Here is a 22521-nt window from a genome sequence, read left to right as displayed (position 1 = left end):
ATCCAATCCTCTCTTGAGGACCAGCGTTCTCGAAAACACTTGGGTGATGCCATGTCTGCTATGTTCAGGAGAATGGAGTCCTCCTGGGCAGTGTCCTAAGTGTCACATTGTTTGCCATTGCTATCAGTGGTGTTTCTTCTGCAGTCAGGAGCCCTGTCAAATTCTCTTTGTTTGTGGATGACTCTGCAATCTTCTACTGTTCCTCTGATCTTACAACGACCACAAGGCAGCTGCAGCTGGCCATTCGAATGCTGGAAACCTGGACCAAGACAACTGGTTTTCAGTTCTCACCCGAGAAACTACGTGTGTCTATTTTAAACATGCTCGTCGGAGTTTTAACCAACCAGTGCTCATAATGGGGACATTATTTTACATTTTCAAGACACTGCACTTTTTGGGTTTATTATTTGACTTGAAATTAACTTGGCTCCCACATCTGAAAGACCTACGAACAAAGGGCTTCCAGTCATAGAATATTTTGAAATGCCTTAGCAGAAAAACATGGGGAGCTGAAAGGTCTTGCCTCCTGCAGTTTTATAGGGCATTTGTTCAATCAGGCTTAGATTACAGCAGCATGGTCTATGGATTGACCCGTCCTTCCTACCTCAAGATGTTAGATGCTGTCCATCATGAGAGCATTCGGATATTGACTGAGCAATTTGGACAAGCCCAGTTCAGAGTCTGTGTGCAGAGGCTGGTGAACCACCACTCTGGATTCGATGATGTATCCTTTTGGCTTGACAGGTGCTGAAAATCTCAGTGACACCTCAGTCATTGACATTTAGTTCTGTGGTCCAACCCACCTTTGAATGGCTGTTCAGGAATCAGCCCCTTGCGACCAAACCATTTGGTATATGTGCTACAGATTGTCTTAAGGATCTGGATCTCTTAGGCATCAAAATACACAGCCAGGGATGTAACTCATTGCCGCCTTTCTTCGGAGGCCCAAAGTGATTTTAAGCTTGACAAAATACAAGAAAACTTTCACTCCATATTTTGTTTTTAGGACTTTGTTTTCGTCCATTTTAAGTATGTACTGTTGTTTACACAGATCGATCCCAGCAAGAGGTCTCTCTTGGTTGTTCTGCTATTTTCCCTGATAGTGTTTTTAAAGTGCATCTTCCGGAACAATTTACATATTATAATGTGGAATTATATGGCATTCGGATGGCACTGGAGAGTGTTCACAGACATCACCGTACAAGGTTTCTTGTCTGTTCCGACTCTCTTAGTCATTGCAAGCACTTCACCAAATGTATCCACTAGACCCACTGATTCAGCTGATCCATGACTCCTTACACTGGCTCCAACACCGTAGCAAGGAGGTGATCTTTTGCTGGGTACTCGGCCAATTTGGATACAGGGCAACAACATGGCTGACAAAGCCACCAAGGAAGCACGTTGGGATGTCCATCAATGTCTCCGCCCTGTTTCACACCATCGTCTCATTTTCTGACAGACATCAAGCGTCAGTGGGAGACTGATTGGTTGCTGGTGACAGACAACAAACTGTGGTCGCTCAAATCGACCACAAAGGCTTGGCAGACCTCATATCAGCTTTGTCGTTGGAAGGAGGTTCTGTTTATCAGACTGTGCATGGGGCATATCCCTTTAACACATGGCTTCCTCCTCCTGTGGGAGAAGAATCCACCACTCTGTGAAGTTTGCGGCGTGCCACTTTCAGTTCAGTATATTATGGCATTGTGTACCCTCTATACTGATATTAGGGCAGCCCTCATTCTCGCTGCACTTCTGCCAACCATTCTCGCAGATACCGATTCCGGTGTTACAAGGGTGGTGAAATTTTGTGAACTGTCGGGCCTCATTCCTAAATTGATGGGGAGGGGCGGTAGATTTTAATACATCATAAACCGCTCCACATGTGGGAACAGCCTTTGCCCCACCCATGAGATTTGCATGCTGACTTTTTGTCAGGGCACTGATGACCATGATGTTGAGCACCCCCTCAATCCAAATCATCATCATCATCATCGTCACCCACATCTTGGTTGAGGCCCTTTGCACACACAGCTTGTGCACATTGGAATTCTTACCAGCCCTGGATGCTATTTCCCTAAGGGGCTCCTTAATGTGCCTAACATTGAAGTTTTCAATACCAAGTAAATTCTCCCCCAGTGTGCTTCCTCGGACCTACTGAAGGAGCAGCCCTCTGTCCTTTTACAGTGTGAATGGATGGCGAGCCTCCACATTGACCTAGCGCCTCAAGTGACGCGGCTGTGTAACAACTTGCCACTCACCCTGCAGTGAGTGTAGGAAACCTTTGTTGGGTGTGCTGGAAGGTACCTAGAAAACAGAGCCTGTGACCAAAACAAGTAACACCTGTGGGTCCCAAGTGACACACATTTCCTCAGCTGCTCGTGTCCTATAGCCAGCTCCTCCTGCATCCGCACTCAGCGTACACACACCCTGTCCATCCTAACACCATTAATGTGAGAATTCAACCCTGAAAACAACAACAAAAAGCTAAATACATGACTTGATAGTCTCCTTTTCCAACAGAGACTGACAGCTGTACATGGTTCTGTGAGGTTTTTGGAGTGTTTTTCATAGCCACTTATTCAGGTTACTGTGAACATTAATAAGGGTGTTTATTTCAACATTCCTGGTGTCCAAGTATTGCTTGTTCTTCTCCATGTTCATGATACTGTCTACACTCCCATTTCCTGAGATGATGACAGCTATTTTGCAGGATTGCCCACATATATTCTTGATTTGATGAACGCTGACACACCTCCATTGGCCTGCTAGATCATTCATTCTTAATCTAGAAAAAAATGCCTGGGACTGTTTTTAACAGTGGGTGAAACATAGCAGTCAACATCCCTATGATTTGGTAGTTCTTTGGGATCAAATCATCAATGAGTGCTTTCAGCTGGATACATCGTATCTGAAAAAGCTTGTGGACTCTTATTCCTCACCAAGCTGAGACTGTTGTTAAGGATATATGCAGTGTTACACAGTATTGTGATATGTGCTGGGGGAGGTGACTAATTTTTTACCTGGAGTATTTATTTTGACATGTTGGCAGTTGTCTGTGAGCAGTGCTGTTATCAGATGGAAGGGAATTTTTTTTTTTTTACTCACTTTTCACAATTTTTGTTAACAGTGAATAGTTTCCCATCATCCAAACTTTCCAATTAGCTCAATTATACACCGCACAACAGAGTTAAAGGATCACTTTTCAGAATCCTGTAGTTGTATCTCATTGTATTGCAGAAGTTTGAAATTTGGCTCAAAGGTGGCTGCAACAGCTTGATTGTTCTGCAATGTCACCCTCGTGTTTGAAATGCTTCAAACAGCAAGATGTTGACACATGAAGGAAAGGCGAGAGGGTGGAGTTTCACGTGATGTGGCAAGTGGGTTAAGGATGTGACACGGGCACCAAATTTCACCACAATTCTGCTCAGTGCCACCGTGAATGTGTCACTCAATGGGAAGGTCACCACAGCTGCTCTTACCAACATTTCACCCCTCTTTTGATGCTTCTATGCTGGAGGACGGACTCCCAGCGTTGAAATCTCACAGTTTTTTCAAGAATGGCCGAGAAAAACATTTCAGACACAGCACTACTCAGATTAGACACGAAAGGCCTCAGGGAGTGGCATAAGGTGGTCAATGAAATCACCCCTTTTGGTCTGCTGTATGGAGTGGAACCACAAGGGACTATTCAAAAATCATTTGACAAAATTTGAAAGTGACCTGAAGCAGCAAAGGGTGCTTATGCTTTGTAATGCTCCAGTTTCAAGCTCTCATTTGACAGGGTCACGAAGAGGTGCGACATTGGCACCTGCTTAGTAAAATGGCAAAGGGTCATTCTAAGACTCCCCAGTTCAGCAAAACTCACCATGGCACCCATGCACATTCATTGAGAATTTAAAAATGTACCTGTACAGAGAAAACTGGAGAAGTAGCCCTAGGCCCCTGAAGGTAGTCAACCATTTTACACACCTCCGATGCCAATTGCGTGCCTGCGACTACTTCAGAAGTTTTCTCTGTAAAGGCACACACTTAAAATTCTTGATATGTGTGGACTGGTGCCACCAAGGGTTTTACTGAACTGGGAGGGGATGTCTTAGAGTACCCTTTGCTGTTTTATTCATGCATGTGTCAATGTCCTACCCCTCTGTCATCACGCCGCAGGAGGGCTGTGAAACGGGAGCATTGAAAAAGCATGAGCACCCTTTGCTGCTTAGGATCTCAAAAATTGCAATCACACTGCACTCCAAAGGGATGAGACTACATTCAAAGAGGTTACTAGCCTGTGACATCCTTAGGGAAGGGCTGAAGGGTTGGGAAGATGTCAGCAGTATCAAAGATTGCCAAGAACAAATCCAGTCATTGGTTTAAATGTCCTTATTTTGAATTATTGCTACACTTAAGCTGCAAGTCTGAAAGACAGCTTTTTACTCAGAGAAATTGCTATTAAAAGATAGTTTCATCATCAGAAACAGTGGAATCTCTTTGCTGCTGCTATTAGGTGAAACTGTTGTGCCAGTGACTAATCTATTAATATTATAGCCCTATTGTTTAATAATGAGTGCTGCAATACCTATTTGTTTACTTTACTCACTAATCATCTCTAGTTTCTGAACAATTAACATAAATCACATATTTTTATTTGAAGCTCATCATTGATGTGTTTCAGAGAGCATTTCACCCAACATATTACATTAGTATTGCATCCATGATAATGAAGACCACAGTCTTCTACATCTAAAAATGTATCCTTACAGGACATAGGGAAACTTCTTTATTTCAGTGAAAAGTCTTTAATCACTGATCATTTCTGCCCTTCAGTGGCTTGTATGTGAAAAATGGAAACTTCAGTTACTTAATTCAAACTTTTAATTTAGTGTTCAGTTTGCATGCTGAAGCATATGTGGCCATGAATATGCTTGCTTTCAATTTGCCACTATGCTGAAAGCTGCTGTAGCATGACGAGTAGACTGCTTAGTTCTTCTTCTTTATAGTTATCCTATATGTATTGAGAATCCCACTATATTTGTGATGAACTATGTGTTGTTGTGAATTTTGCCATTTAAAAAGCAGTGATGTATTTTTAGGATTTATCTATTTGATGCACCTCTATTGATGTGTGTGTTTTGTGCTGCCACTGAAGTACCATTAGCCTGCCAGATTCTATAAATCTTTTCTGAAAAGAAAGAAAATTCGTATTGAATCCATGTGATGTGAGTGGTTGTGTAAATACCACAGTTTGTTTTTATAATACATTAGTTATTGAATTTTTGTTTTGTTTCAGGTCGTCTGCAGTCAATGCATGGGGAACTTGAACGAGCTCAGCAGAGAGAGAATAAACTCACAGATGACAATCGTCAAATGGTTGAAAAAATCTCAAGCCTGGAGAAGGAATGTGCATCCTTGGAATTAGAACTTAAAGCAGCTCAGAACAGGTATCAACAAGAAGTTAGAGCACATGAAGAAACAGAGCGAAGTCGTCTTCTGAGCAAAGAGGAAGCAAACATAGAAGTCGTCAAAGGTGAGATTAGCTCTGCCAGGCCTTCATATTCATTTCTTGAAAAATATAATAGGAAAATTAGCAGCACAACTTGAGATACATTTTAATATGGGGAAAATATTTCAAGTTGTGCCATAAAATATAAATATATTCTCCACTCTAATCATATAGTAAATTGAATTCTGATTTGGACTCATTCTATATGTGCTGATGGTTTGTGGATATCATTTAATATAACTTAAGCTTTTGAGGAAATTCTGCAGCAAATTCTTTCATAATGATTGAGGACCTAGCTTCTTGGGTAGTCTAATCCATTGCCAAAATTTTGAATGCAAAATACTGTGGTGGCCTAAGACTTCTAACGAATCTCTCCTATTCTATCAAGGCTTGAAAGACTATTGCTGCACGGGTAGCCGCATGGTCTGAGGCACCTTACCACAGTTCGTGCGGCTTACCCCCGTTGGAGGTTTGAGTCGTCCCTCAGGAAGGTGTGTGTGTGTGTGTGTGTGTGTGTGTGTGTGTGTGTGTGTGTTTGTGTGTGTTTTGTCCTTAGTGTAAGTTAGTTTAAGTTAGAGTAAGTAGTTTGTAAGCCTAGGAACCGACAACCTAAGCAGTTTGGTCCCATAGGAACTTACCACCACCACCAAAGACTGTTGTGGGAATGAAGATGTTTTTATGCAGTCACTCAACTTGTGAAGAGAACCTTTGGGATGTGGGATAGAGCAGGCAATAGAAACCTTCAATTAAAGAGAGAAAAGTAAATCCAGTAGACATTTAGTAATTCATATCTGGATGAGGATTGCACAGAAGAGAGTTATTAGGAAGAAGATGAACATGGAGTGGAATACTAGAAATTAATATACTCAAGGTAATTGGGTAGTCTGGGGGGAGGGGGAGGGAGAGGGAGTTGGAGATGGAGTTGGAGGTGGGAAGGGGGAGGGGGAGGGGGAGAGGGAGTGGGGGGTATGTATCTCTGTGCCATTACTAAATATTTTGGTGTAAGGTCAATGTAGTAACGGGAGAAGTAACAGACAGCAGAGAAGATGATGTATGAGATGTGCAGTATTCTTTGAAATTGTCTTGGTTCCTAAACAATTTGAAAGATCGTAAAAAAATATTTTACATCAAGAAATGACTGCAAAAATTCAGAATAATTTTGTAGGCAAATACCTGATATATCTTGTACTCTTATGATCGTGAATATGAATTATCTTTTGTACTGAATCCAACGTTATTCATTACTGCCCAGTCTTGCAAATTAATTTACCTTATTAGTTATTATGTAGAATTGTAAACTTTTAGAAAATTAAAACAGAACTCTTATTATCAACAGTGGCAAAAACGAAAAATTAATGTAGTAATTTTGTCTTTTCCTATTGCATCAGGAAAAATGGACTGTATATTCAAAGGTATGACGTATTATTTTATATTGCCATTTAAGTCTGTTATTTACAACACACACTTTAACAGCCACTTTTTCTATCTTGAAAGTATAGCTCAGCTAAACACTTCAAACTGTTGACATGAATTGTATTCACAGTTGCGAACATGGACAATGATCAGCTGTGTAATGGAATGATGACAGTGAAAATGTGTGCTGGACCAGGGCTCGAACATGAATTTCCCTCTTATCGCAAGCAGTTGCCTTACCATTAGGCTCTCAGAGCATGACTTACAGCCAGACTGAAACTTCCATACATCGTCAGCCATATGTCTGCAACGTGCACTTATGTGTTCATTATGTGTATTCCTATACAGGGGAAGACATTTATTAGAAAGTTGCTTGAATGGAATTGGCAGTTAAATACGATATTGCAGCGCCTGTGTTGTTCAGAAGCACGAAGCAGTGTTCCTTCCGAAGAGGCACTGCGGTGACTAACAGACATTTTGAAATACATGAAATGTATTTGCCATTGCAACTGTGGGAAACCGAAAGCTTAGTGCTTGCATGCATACATGCATGCATGTATGAAGAAACATTGAATCATACCTCTGAAGGACACAGGCACTGCAATGTTGTCAATATTGTATTTATCCACCAATACTGGGCAAGCAACTTTCACTTAAGACATCTCCCCTGTATGGGAGTATATATAATGAATGTATAAGTGCAAACTGTAGACATATGGCTTGTGACATGTGGAAATTTGGATCTAGCCTCGAGTCACGTTTGGGTAGCCTAATGGTAAAGTGACTGCTCAACATAAGCAGGAAATCTGGGTTTAAGTACTGGTCCGGCACAAATTTTCATTGTTGTCATTCCATTAAAAATCTGATGGTTGCCTATATTTGCAACTGCAAATACATTTAATGTATTACATAACAGCTGTTCCTTTGGACATGGATGCATGCATGTCCAAAGGAACATTGCATTGTACTTCTAAACAAACAGGCACTGCAATATAGCATCCAACTGTTTATGCTGTCAGCTGTACTCCGGGATCCTAAAATCATGTATGTGGATCCTAAAGACATGTCTGTATTGCTAAATGACTAACCCTGTGCATGGTCATCTGGCCACAGCTTCAGGTTGCCTATCTCATGACGTCCAGGGGCAACAAAAATTTGGTTTTCAATATTTCATCTAACTGTTTACCAAATTAAAAAATTTAAAATGCTGTCATAATCTACTCATTTAGACTTATAATCTTATGTTAAAGGTTTAATACCTTAACAAAGTATCACAATTAGAAGTAGTATATCTAGAGGCAGTTTAACTCCCAGCACATAGACACTCAGACTATATTCATCCATTATTTGAGAATGAGGGCACTTGGTGAGTTGCAGTTAACTTTAAATATAATTTCAAACCTGTTCTAAACTTTTTCTCACTTACATGCTTGACATCAAATATTTAACGCATTATCTCACTTGTAAAGTAGATTTCTCGTACATTGGAGTTTGATTCTTTAAAGAATTTTATTGGTGGAATTACTAAAGCAACAGTAGTAGAGCATAAAAATTTTTCTTTGAATGCCTTTTCCATGCAGAATTATCCAAATTATCTAACTGCCTGATTGATAGCTAGGGACTGAAATTGAAGAAAGACACCCTGAGTAACTCACTGATTTCTTTTACCTGTCAGAACTATACTTTGCCTTCATTGTCAGAAGCTTTCTGATGCACAAATTGTGTATTAGGGTGCATAGAAAAGTTAACTTATGACTTGATAGTGGAGAAATTTTTCATGTATTGTATAATAATGGATGAAAATTAGATATTATTCTCATTGACATACTTTATTGCACTACATCTGCATCTGTATACATACTCCTTCAGCCACCATAAGATGCATGGCACATGATGCCATGTATTACTCAAAGTCATTTCGTTTTCTGTTCCACTTGTAAATAGCGTAAGGGAAGAACAACTGTCTGTATGCTTCCTTCAAGCCCTAATTTCTCTTATGTTCATAATCATATAAATTGTTATGCCACAAGTGAGTGAAAATATGTAAAATATGTTACAGTGGTGATTTGTTTATGGAACTAGCAATGATGTGAAAAGACAAGTTACAAAATTTACCTGCTTAAAACTCATAATTTGCTTATTAAATTAAAAGACAGAATCAGTGGCCAGTACCTACATTTACAAGGTGAAATTCTGCTGCTAATAAGTGCATATGAATGTACATGACACTAACCTTCTGAATTAATAGTTCCTACAGCTAATGATATTGTGTGTGTTATTATATGTGGTTCTTGGCAATATTAACTATTTCACCTGTTGATGGTAAGTGATGGCCAGAAATTTTGTCTCATGATTCGATAGTTTCCGCAATAGTTTTCCTAATATATCCATTTTAGTTTCACTTATTGTCAGTGTATATACAGCAAAATGTGTAACATTGTGAAATGTTCAGTGACTCCTGCTCATGTGTTACACTTGTCCTTGTTGTTACTCCATTTGGTGTACAGAACTGAATATTCTACCCTGCTTCCTTGGAATTATGAGTGTCTGTTTGCAGGCAGCCATATAATAATTATTTGGTACACAGTATTGATGATTTCTTCTGTCCTTATCTTTGTAACAGGTTGGTCTTAAGACATATGTACTATCTGGAAACTGTACAAACTCTCCCAAATGTATATTAAGCAGAACTACTTAAAAACTGGTAGGCAGTAAAATAAAAATAAAAAAAAAAATTAAGTGCAGTTGCACGAATAGGACTAAAAATAATTATGTGCTCATTAATGTTAACACTTGTCACATATACATATCCTACACATGACTTGTTCCACATTATTTCAATAGATATATTTACAAAGATGTAAAAGTTCGATGTCTAGATATGTCTAGATGTTTGAAGTAGTTTCTATATGTTTCAGAAGTCCTCTTTTTTGTGTGTGCAATTTAGAGTCCATGGTATACTGTGCACAGAATATGCTGTTTCCATTTCAGCTCACTACCCACAGTAGTACCTAAGTGGATTCTTCGTCTTCCAGCTTTGTGTCATCCATCTCTAAATCCATGTGCAAAGACTGCTTTTCAGGTTTATAACCAGCTCATTTTCCATGAGCCATTGTGCTGTCAAGTTTGCAGAAATGTGAGATGTGTGACAAAAGTAATGAGACCGACAACAATGCAGGCGATCTGGTGACATTGTGTTGTTCTGCTTGAGTAGAAAAGCATGTTGATCCCTTCCAAATGCTCAGTAAAAGTTTCAGATCAATACAGCCATCATGCAATTTTTGTGAACACTATCAGTGAAGTTGTGTTTTTGTTGTGTTACGAAAATGGAACAGTGGAATTCAGAGCAATGTTATGCCATCAAGTTTTCTGTTAAACTCAAGGAATCCATGAGCGTCACCTTTGAAAAGTTGAAATAGGCCTGTGGGAACATTCTTTATCAAGAGCACAAGTTTTCCACTGACACAGATCATTTTTACTTCGAAGAGGGCAATATTGTTTGAAAAAATTGTGGTAGAGAAAAAATCAGCCTCGTTACATTTCTCACACACCTTGTATGCGCTCTTCACACTGTTTCATGTTTTTGTCACTGTTCAGTATTGTCATGTCATCTGCATACAATATTTTCATCTCTTTCTCTTCAGCAACTCTAACACTACAAACTCAGTAAACAGCAATGGCCCGTTTATCGAACCCTGTGACCCTCCACATTTGATGGCTTTGGTTTCTGACTGGTATGAGTTCCCTGTCAATACATACTATTTCTTGTTATGTAAGTATGATTGTATTCACTCTCCTGTTTGCTGTGGAGTGCCATAATTTTTGTATTAGAATTTCATGGGCAGTGGTGTTGAAAGCTTTGGAGAGTTACAGAAACATTGCAGATACAACGTTTTCCACCTAAGGACTGTATAATGTAAATGTCAGACTGCCAAATGCTGATTTCGTATATTTACCATTTCTGAAACCATGCTGAGGTGGTACAAGAACTTTGTTTGTCCAGATAAACAACTAGTGTATACGTATTTCCAGGGTTTTTCAGAAACCTGATGTCACTGAGTTGTTGGGGGTCATCCTTACCTCCTTTCTTGTACAGTGGCACACCCTTGCATATCTTCAGTTTTTCTGGGAAAATTCAATCTCTGAAAGAGTTGTTTACTATGTCCAGCAATGGTGTGAGTGTTTGTTCACTTGCTTGCTTTATATGTGATTGGATGGTTCATCACCCCTAGTTGATTTCTTGAACTTTGCTTGTTGTGTAGGTTTCCTTCTAATATTGATTCTGATAGTATATCATAATTTATGCAAGAGCAGATCAGCTACCCACGATGATCAGACACTTCTGTTTGAATTACATGTGACCCAACAAATATTAGTAATAGTATTGTCAGTAAGTGTTGGACTTGAGATTGACACTCTTGTGAGTGCAGACATTTTTGCCTCCATGTTTTTCTATATTAGCAATTCTTCAGAAACTTGCCTCGTTTTTGACACTTTTCTCATGTAAATATTTAAGTCTTCACATATAACAATATTTCACTTAACATTCATTTGTAGTAAGTTAAATTTTTTTCCCCCTTAAAGATGGTAATCTTTTCATCTGGTGATCTGTACACAAAACGCTTTTGAGTCACCTGTCATAAAACCAATACTTTCAAAATAATTTTCTTTAGTTAAGGATAGTCTCACACTTTTATTGTTTACAGTCTTTAGAAGCTTTTTTTAAAAAAGCAAATAAATTAATAAATAAAGAACTAAATAAAAAAGACTTTGCCACCTGTATGTTTGGATCTACAAAAATAATGGGATAAGTTATAGTCCTTTGTCAGATTACCTATCTGACTTTTAGTTAGTATGTTCAGTGAGGCATAATATGTGTGGTTGTGTTTTACTGATTTTCTTGTTACCACACTATTGGATATTCTGATATCGTCCTTTCACGTAATTTTCCTTCTGCTGGCTTACATGTTGTGGACTATATTCGGAATGCATAGTCTGTACTGCATTATTATTATCATTATTATTATTGTTATTATTATTATTATTATTATTATTATTATTATTATTATTTAGTGCTTGCATTTGGATTTTTCAGCTTGGTTTTTCACCTTGATCAGATTGTACTAATTTCCCTTGTTTCCAATGATTTTGCAGACTTTTGTAAACATTCTGCCAGATATTACAGACCGAATCTAGTTAAATGCGTCCTGTCTTTTCGTAGTCAGTTTTCACAAAGAAAGTTGTTCAGGTCTATGAAAACTGGCCCAAGACAATCACACTGTTCCTTGGTGGCACATTTTATCTTGGAGATACGTTTGTCACTTACAGATCATCTTTTTGGAATGCTGCCAAGTACGAGCTTGGATCTCACATAGACACTTTTTGTTAAATGAATTACATTGGTTGTCTCTAGTAATTTCTCTTTGCTGCTGCTTCTTAATGAATTTGTTTGAATGTGTACAAAGACACCCCTGTAATTATGTTTTACAGAATCTGGTTCCACTGTCACTTGTTTTGAATCTTTTGTATTTTAAAATGTTTTATCAAGTTGTTACATTCTAATGCCAGGTGGCACATCAATTTTGCAGTTGGGGACAGCAGTATTTTTCAGTAGTGTATCAGTAGTGTATAAGTAATTATTTTTAGAGTCCATATGTGCACACACATTCTTGTGGTCTTGCATTTTTGTTTGATGGATTTTTGACAAGTAGACAGCAGTCACTTGTCCATGGAACATCATTATTGATCAATTGTAGATTTACTTTTGTGTATTTTTGGTGTAACAGTGCCTTGCTTTGTTGTGTTCACATTGTTATGACAAACACACAAAAACTTTGTCACATATTCTCTTTGTACCAAATGTAATCTCATGGCTGCAAAACTTACTTTATCAAAGGGATGGCTACTTATAAGGTGAATTACATTACGTATTGCCGGTGTGAAATTCTGTTTAACTTTTTGCATTGGAATAATAGCAACGAAACTGTGTCTAGAAATGAATAACACAGGTAAAGAATCTGTACTGATGGTTAGCACATGCCCTCCCGCATAATACCTGAGATCTTAGTTGGTACTTCACAAAACAAGTGAATTGATGTTCCTCCTGGCATCAGAATTTCAGAACTCACTGTGGGAAGTCGATCCACAACTTGTGTGTGTTTCCTACAATTCATATGCTCTCAGTTTTAACAGTCCCTATAACTTTTGTTGTTATCTACTTCTTTTTCTCAGCATTTCTGTTTTTCTCTGTTCTCCATTTCCCTATCTCCATCACCACCAAACCCTTGTTAATGTTTACTTTATCATGCACGGTCAGATTTTTGCAAGTATATTGCAGAAGATTTCAATATAATTAGTTTCAGCCACTCAGTACGAGAAGATGGAGGACAACATCAAACCATCTGACAAAATCCTTCCATTCATTCATTGTGTGATCTACATCAATTTATCCATACACTAATTTTTTTTATGCTTTTAATTCCAGAATTTAAATCGTGCATTCTAAAGTTAATTCTTCTCACCCTGTTCTGCTTCACACCCTCAAGCATGGAACTGGTAACTTCTTTTAATTCTGGTGTGCTCCTTTCCTGCTGTCAGTTTCATTAGTGTTTGCTGGGTGAGAGTATATCAAATTCTGAGGGCTGTGGAATCATAATGTTTATATATTTATTTGTTAATTTTCTCTTGCTTTGTGACCAGAAGACAGTAAAATTAAATCATTTTGTGTGACATTAGCATGTATAGATATGCAACAAATGCTATAAATTTAGACAGTGCACTGATTTAAATGAGGGAGAAGGATGGTGAAATCAAACAATAGAAAATATGTGTGTGTGTGTGTGTGTGTGTGTGTGTGTGTGTGTGTGTGTGTGTGTGTATATTTTTGACAAAGGCCTTATTGGCCAATAGCTCACTTTCTGACAGTTTTTTTGTTGTGCCTATCTGCGACTCAGCGCCTGTCTGTGACTCAGCATCTCCACTATATGGGAAGAATTAAGATGCGATAAAGGCTGTGTGCACAGACTTTTCTGATGTAAAAGTACCAAGAAGCAATATCTACAGTCTATTTCCATCTTATCAGTGGTCTCCCCTGTGCCCTTCATTTCATACTATCAGTCTACACACACATTTTGCCCCCTGAAATCTGTTTCCTGTGTTCTGTCTCACCCTTCTAATCAACTTCGTCGTGGACCACACGTAGCTCTACTGCTGGTGCCATTCTGGTTTCACTGGTCGCATTGTTATCCCCATTCCACTGCTGCCTCTCCCTTCCAGCCCTCACCCATCTCTCTCTCTCTCTCCAGTTGTCCCTCGCCCTCCCTACTTTCTTTTCCTCTCATCCACTTCCCTTGACATAAACCTTCACACCCATTGTGCTTAGAATACGTGGTCAGCCAAGAAAATGTGGCCAAGTGTGTGTGTGTGTGTGTGTGTGTGTGTGTGTGTGTGTGTGTGTGTGTGTGTGTTTTGTATTATGTTTGTTTTGATTGGTGAGCAGTTTGATTTGAATGGTGTTCAAAACAACAAATGAAAGTGTAAAGCACAGTAGCTTTCTCAAGCAGCACCATCCCTGTACCAAAATTTTGGATTTGTTATCAACACAGCTGATTCACTGCTGCACAACCACCACCACCACCACCACCACCACCACTGAACTACGGGGGGTTGTTCAAAAAGTATGCAACCTTATTTTTAACTGTTGAAACTGACAGTGGTATTGGGGTGCACACTCCCTCTCTGTTTGTTGGTGTACATAGCACACATGCATGATTTTTCCTTAACTACGGAAACGATCAGTTGCTGGTTATCTGTTGACAAGTGAACACATGTATGTGGTAGTTATTGGAGTGTGTGTTGTGGGCAAAATGACAGAAAAAGTGGAACAATGTTATTGCACCAAATTTTATTTTAAGCTTGGCAGTTCTCAAGCTGAAACAACCTGCAATGTTTGACAATTATTTGGGGACAAATCAGTGGGTACTGCACAAATAAAAGAGTGGTTCAGCCACTTTGAAGATGGCTGCTCATCAGCGAAGAGTGAAGCACGTTCAGGTAGGCCCTCACATCCACAAATGAGGTTGTTATTGGTCGCGTAAAGATTCGTGTGATGCAGGACAGACAAATCACAATCAGGGCACTTGCAGATGAGGTTGAAATTAGTATTGGATCCATTTGTTCCATTTTAATGGAACATTTGAACTTCAGGAGGATCTCAGCAAAATTTGTGTCAAAGTTGCTAAAAACTGAACAGAAACAACTTCCTTCAGTGGTCACATAGGACTGCTGCGTACTGCGAACGGTAGTCCCAACTTTCTTAATACAGTGATCACGAGTGCTGAGTCCTGGGTTTATTGGTATGACCTAGAAACAAAGTTCCAGTTTACCACAATGGAAGCAACCATCATCGCCGAGATCCTAAAAAGCGAGACAGGTATACAGCAATATGACAATGATGCTGACTGGCTTCTTTGATTCCAATGGCATAGTCCATCATGAGTACACCCCAGAAGGTACTAATGTCATTAAGGAGCACTACCAAGTGGTTCTGCATCGTCTCTGTGAAGCAGTGAGATGCAAACAGCCGGACTTGTGAGCAGTGGGCAGTTGTCACCTCCAACACGACTATACATGTGCTGACTGTTCTCAATTAATTCAGAGTTTTTTAGCCAAACACAACATCGCTGTGGTTTGTCAGCCTCCCTATTCCCCTGACTTAGCTTCAGGTGACATCTGGCTTTTCCGTAAACTGAAAAAGACTCTGAAAGGAATTAGGTTTCAGAACAGGGAATACATATGCAGAATTTAATGGAGTAGCAGCGCACCATGCAAAAAGAGGCTATCCAGCGATGCTTCCAGCAGTGGCAGCAGCGTTTGGAGAAGTGTGTAGGCGCTGCAGAATAGAGATGGATTTTATAAATAAGTCAGATACTTTTTGAACAACCTTTGTGTTTTACTTAAGCTGTAATATTTTCTATTCTGTTTAACCAAAAATCTAAATTAATGATCTGCTGTACGCCCTTTCAGCTTTACAGGCAAAACTGAATGAAGAAAAAAGTGCTCGGCAGAAGGCAGATTTACAGTGGCAGGAGAAGGAACGCCAGATGTCTATGCTTTCTGTTGACTACAGACAGATCCAGCAGAGGTTACAGAAATTGGAGGGAGAATATCGGCAGGAAGTTGAAAAGGTGTGTACAATATATCTGTTCTCTGGTTACATGTAATTGCCAGTTCTGTTCTGTTAGAACCATTTTTGGGCTGGTCCTTGCTGCTCATGTTATTTTTACATAATTATCAGCCATTTGACATAAACTGTTGGAAAAAGGGGCCCTTGAGACTCCTGTGCATTATGATTTGTAGCTATACACACACATATAGCTCCTGCATGTTTGTTAATGCCATCTGCCCACCTCTCATTAGGTTGTCACTTCAATCTGTATCACTTCAAAACCAGTAAAGTGTGTCCTTAGTCCATGTGCTATCCATTCACCTGTCTAGACGTGTCATTCATATGTTTCATTTGTGTAAAAATATTAGGGATAGTAGCTACTCACCATACAGTGGAGATGCTTATTTGCAGATAGGCATAACAAAAAGACTCAGAAAATGAGCTTTCGACTAACAAGGCCCTCATCAGAGATAGATCTCTCTCTCTCTCTCTCTCTCTCACACACACACACACAAACGCGCGCGCGCAATACCACAGCCTCAGCAGCCAGATGATTGCGTTGTGGGCCGAAAGTTCATTTTCTGACAGTCTCTTTGTTGTGTCTATTTGCGACTCAGCATCTCTGCTGTATGGTGAGTAGGAACTATCCTTTTCGATATTGTTACATTCCATCCTGGATTTTCCATTGTTGTATTCCATTTTTGTTACATTCCTAGCCTACCACTCAGTTTGTTTTACGATCCTTACAGTTATTTCTTTGTCTAGGCTTTGAGTCTAGTAATTTTCACCATGTATCCCTCAGTTGAACTCTAAGCAATGCCAGTTTTGAAATTATGCATTTTTCCATTGAAAATAGATGGTTTACTGCCATAAGTCAGTTGTGCTAGTAGACTCAGTTTTTCTGCTTTGTTTTATAATGTATAATCAGTTTCACTTTAAGTTTCTTAATGCTTTTTCTGTTTTATTATAGAAGAATGTGTTTGTCATTTCTAGTATCTTACCCAAAGTTTAACAAAGAAGAATTGTGCTTTAGTTTTGGTCCCACTTTTCCTATAAAACCCCTCATTTATCATATTGCATTTGAATGTCCTGCTGTTTATGTAACTGTTCATAGAGATCATGTACCTTCTGTACAGAATATAACAACATTGCTGTATAGACTGCATTCATTAATTAATTTGGAATATCTTTTGTTGTAATAATTGATAATAGGATGAGTAATTGCGATAACTTACTGTGTAGTTGAAGTGTTGAATGGGTGAGAGGCACATAAACAAGACTGGAAATATTGTATACCACTTCTATTATTAATATTCTAGCAAGATTTTCCATTATAATATAAAAATATTTTGTTAATTTTTAAAATGAGCCTTGGCACTCTGTAAGTGTCTGTACTTGTGTTTCTAATTTGATTGCATTATAGAAAATTTACTCCTTTTTCTGTTTCCTTGTAATAAAACATCTGTCTTAATTTTAACTGTATTTCGTGTTAGTTATTTCATAGCACTTTTGATAGTCCTACTAAATTCTGTTTGATGTTATTTAACTCCTTGTCCAATTCAACTTCTCAGTGGTCGAATCCTTAATGTACTGTATACATTGTCCTCAAATGAGAAGCAGTAGATGCTCTGGATTACTCAAGGCAATTTTTCTAAAGTCAAAATTCATGTAACAAGAGGCAGGCATTGAAGTAGATGAATGTGGTCCATTGCTCAAATTCTCTCTGCTCACTGCCTTCCTAACTTGGATGGAAAACGGTTGTTCCAGGAACTCATCTGTAGCTGAAGGTCCTTGGTCAACCCCACCAATGATGCACTTGTGTCAGAGGGCTTGAGAGTTTGATGAGCAGTGTTAAAGTTTGGCATAGCAGTTTCAGTCCAGTGTTGAATGCTTCTAAAACTTGGAGCAGGAATCGACATAATCAGTTTGTGGATCAACAGAACCTTCCTGTGAGCACTGCCCTGCAGCTGTCAGTTGTCAGTTGTCTTTGCATGAGCTCAAATGCATCCATGTCTGTTTTAGAGGGTTACAGACATGTGCTCACTGTGTTGTTTGCAATGCTGAGTGTTGAAATGGTTGCTTGTTTCTTTGCTTGCAAATGCTAATTGCAAAATTTCAGGCTAGAAAATACACTTTTCAAATGAAGAACTAGAATTTTGATTACGATGTTGGCACTGCACAGAATGTGTTGTAACCCATGTCAGAGAGGTCTGTACGAACTGTTGCTTCAATTAGTGCACATTGCTGCTCCCAAGGGTGTAAAGGCAACATAATCTTATTAAATATAAACAGTAAGATGGACTGGTAGTCAACTTTGATATGCCCTCTCCATAAAATGGTCAACAAGAAGGTTCTGACAATTATTGGGATATATGAGTAATGCCTGTTCCTTACATCATTCTTTATAAATCCCATAGGGGGAGCTCACATCTGTCATGAGTATTTACTTGGTTAACATGGGGTCCCGGCCCTAGTAATGTCAGTTCCCTTCCCTGCTGCAAGTATATCGTTTTGATGTTCTTTCTTCCCTTTTGACTTCCATTGGATGGTTTTCATGATGCTGACTGTGCTTGGATTTTGATTATGATTTTGGGCACTGTTTTTTTTTCTCTTCCCAAACTTCATACAACTTTTTATCCTTCCATGTAATGTCCCCATTATTGGATTCGATCTACCATTCCTCTTCCAAATTTTACAGAAGTGACAAAAGTAATACACTGTAAACACTACACGGTAGCCAGCATATTTGGGGGGGGGGGGGGGGGGTGCAGGTCATCAAATAGTATCTGCACTGGAAACTACCCACATATGCGAGGGAGTATGTGCCCATCACAGCTGGGGTGCATGGTCTATGGGCAACTGTTACTTGACCAGGAGCCATTGCTGTAACTATGTGGAACCTGTGAGGAGAGCCCCTGTTTGGAGTAGGTGGCATCGAGATGGGTGACTTGCAAGTGAAGCAGTTCAAACTTTCTTTTGCTGGTGGCCATACAGCCCAAGTAGTTTTTTCTGAAGGAAAGGATTGCCACAATGCAGAGAGATATGGCCCCACAATGTTTCCTTCCATGGCTGTGCCATGGGAATAACATAGGGTTAAGAAACAAAGGGAGAAATTCTCCGCACAATACTTAGTTCTCTCTCCATCTACATCTACATCTACATTGATACTCCGCAAGCCACCCAACGGTGTGTGGCGGAGGGCACTTTACGTGCCACTGTCATTACCTCCCTTTCCTGTTCCAGTCGCGTATGGTTCACGGGAAAAACGACTGTCTGAAAGCCTCCGTGCGCGCTCTAATCTCTCTAATTTTACATTCGTGATCTCCTCGGGAGGTATAAGTAGGGGGAAGCAATATATTCGATACCTCATCCAGAAACGCACCCTTTCGAAACCTGGCGAGCAAGCTACACCGCGATGCAGAGCGCCTCTCTTGCGGAGTCTGCCACTTGAGTTTATTAAACATCTCCGTAACGCTATCACGGTTACCAAATAACCCTGTGACGAAACGCGCCGCTCTTCTTTGGATCTTCTCTATCTCCTCCGTCAGACCAATCTGGTACGGATCCCACACTGATGAGCAATACTCAAGTATAGGTCGAACGAGTGTTTTGTAAGCCACCTTCTTTGTTGATGGACTACATTTTCTAAGCACTCTCCCAATGAATCTCAACCTGGTACCCGCCTTACCAACAATTAATTTTATATGATCATTCCACTTCAAATCGTTCCGCACGCATACTCCCAGATATTTTACAGAAGTAACTGCTACCAGTGTTTGTTCCGCTATCATATAATCATACAATAAAGGATCCTTCTTTCTATGTATTCGCAATACATTACATTTGTCTATGTTAAGGGTCAGTTGCCACTCCCTGCACCAAGTACCTATCCGCTGCAGATCTTCCTGCATTTCGCTACAATTTTCTAATGCTGCAACTTCTCTGTATACTACAGCATCATCCGCGAAAAGCCGCATGGAACTTCCGACACTATCTACTAAGTCATTTATATATATTGTGAAAAGCAATGGTCCCATAACACTCCCCTGTGGCACGCCAGAGGTTACTTTACGTCTGTAGACGTCTCTCCATTGATAACAACATGCTGTGTTCTGTTTGCTAAAAACTCTTCAATCCAGCCACACAGCTGGTCTGATATTCCGTAGGCTCTTACTTTGTTTATCAGGCGACAGTGCGGAACTGTATCGAACGCCTTCCGGAAGTCAAGAAAAATAGCATCTACCTGGGAGCCCGTATCTAATATTTTCTGGGTCTCATGAACAAATAAGGCGAGTTGGGTCTCACACGATCGCTGTTTCCGGAATCCATGTTGATTCCTACATAGTAGATTCTGGGTTTCCAGAAATGACATGATACGCGAGCAAAAAACATGTTCTAAAATTCTACAAGAGATCGACGTAAGAGATATAGGTCTATAGTTTTGCGCATCTGCTCGACGACCCTTCTTGAAGACTGGGACTATTTGCGCTCTTTTCCAATCATTTGGAACCCTCCGTTCCTCTAGAGACTTGCGGTACACGGCTGTTAGAAGGGGGGCAAGTTCTTTCGCGTACTCTGTGTAGAATCGAATTGGTATCCCGTCAGGTCCAGTGGACTTTCCTCTATTGAGTGATTCCAGTTGCTTTTCTATTCCTTGGACACTTATTTCAATGTCAGCCATTTTTTCGTTTGTGCGAGGATTTAGAGAAGGAACTGCAGTGCGGTCTTCCTCTGTGAAACAGCTTTGGAAAAAGGTGTTTAGTATTTCAGCTTTACGCGAGTCATCCTCTGTTTCAATGCCATCATCATCCTGTAGTGTCTGGATATGCTGTTTCGAGCCACTTACTGATTTAACGTAAGACCAGAACTTCCTAGGATTTTCTGTCAAGTCAGTACATAGAATTTTACTTTCGAATTCAATGAACGCTTCACGCATAGCCCTCCTTACGCTAACTTTGACATCGTTTAGCTTCTGTTTGTCTGAGAGGTTTTGGCTGCGTTTAAACTTGGAGTGGAACTCTCTTTGCTTTCGCAGTAGTTTCCTAACTTTGTTGTTGTACCACGGTGGGTTTTTCCCGTCCCTCACAGTTTTACTCGGCACGTACCTGTCTAAAACGCATTTTACGATTGCCTTGAACTTTTTCCATAAACACTCAACATTGTCAGTGTCGGAACAGAAATTTTCGTTTTGATCTGTTAGGTAGTCTGAAATCTGCCTTCTATTACTCTTGCTAAACAGATAAACCTTCCTCCCTTTTTTTATATTCCTATTAACTTCCATATTCAGGGATGCTGCAATGGCCTTATGATCACTGATTCGCTGTTCTGTACATACAGAGTCGAAAAGTTCGGGTCTGTTTGTTATCAGTAGGTCCAAGATGTTATTTCCACGAGTCGGTTCTCTGTTTAATTGCTCGAGGTAATTTTCGGATAGTGCACTCAGTATAATGTCACTCGATGCTCTGTCCCTACCACCCGTCCTAAACATCTGAGTGTCCCAGTCTATATCTGGTAAATTGAAATCTCCACATGCTGAGAAAATTTATGTGAAATGTATTCCAAATTTTCTCTCAGTTGTTCTGCCACTAATGCTGCTGAGTCGGGAGGTCGGTAAAAGGAGCCAATTATTAACCTAGTTCGGTTGTTTAGTGTAACCTCCACCCATAATAATTCACAGGAACTATCCACTTCTACTTCACTACAGGATAAACTACTACTAACAGCGACGAACACTCCACCACCGGTTGCATGCAATCTATCCTTTCTAAACACCGTCTGTACCTTTGTAAAAATTTCGGCAGAATTTATCTCTGGCTTAAGCCAGCTTTCTGTACCTATAACGATTTCAGCTTCGGTGCTTTCTATCAGCGCTTGAAGTTCCGGTACTTTGCCAACGCAGCTTCGACAGTTGACAATTACAATACCGATTGCTGCTTGGTCCCCGCATGTCCTGACTTTGCCCCGCACCCGCTGAGGCTGTTGCCCTTTCTGTACTTGCCCAAGGCCATCTAACCTAAAAAACCGCCCAGCCCACGCCACACAACCCCTGCTACCCGTGTAGCCGCTTTTTGCGTGTAGTGGACTCCTGATCTATCCAGCGGAACCCGAAACCCCACCACCCTATGGCGCAAGTCGAGGAATCTGCAGCCCACACGGTCGCAGAACCGTCTCAGCCTCTGATTCAGACCCTCAACTCGGCTCTGTACCAAAGGTCCGCGGTCAGTCCTGTCGACGATGCTGCAGATGGTGAGCTCTGCTTTCATCCCGCTAGCGAGACTGGCAGTCTTCACCAAATCAGATAGCCGCCGGAAGCCAGAGAGGATTTCCTCCGATCCATAGCGACACACATCATTGGTGCTGACATGAGCGACCACCTGCAGATGGGTGCACCCTGTACCCTTCATGGCATCCGGAAGGACCCTTTCCACATCTGGAATGACTCCCCCCG

At 40.1% G+C, this 22521-nt stretch overlaps 1 protein-coding gene across 1 annotated transcript in view; it reads left to right on the top strand.

Annotated features, from left to right (window-relative positions):
• The window catches only part of LOC124797955 (rho-associated protein kinase 2), a 208618-nt gene that overhangs the window by 104762 nt on the left and 81335 nt on the right, over nucleotides 1-22521 (top strand). Inside the window, exons 17-18 of the mRNA XM_047261112.1 lie at nucleotides 5282-5518; nucleotides 15932-16092. Of these exons, the coding sequence (XP_047117068.1) occupies nucleotides 5282-5518; nucleotides 15932-16092 (398 nt within the window). The remainder of the gene's footprint in view (nucleotides 1-5281; nucleotides 5519-15931; nucleotides 16093-22521) is intronic.

Source organism: Schistocerca piceifrons, chromosome 5, assembly GCF_021461385.2.
Source record: "Schistocerca piceifrons isolate TAMUIC-IGC-003096 chromosome 5, iqSchPice1.1, whole genome shotgun sequence".
NCBI lineage: Eukaryota > Metazoa > Arthropoda > Insecta > Orthoptera > Acrididae > Schistocerca > Schistocerca piceifrons.
Note: the sequence above shows the minus strand (reverse complement) of the source record. Positions and strands in the feature narration are given on the sequence as shown.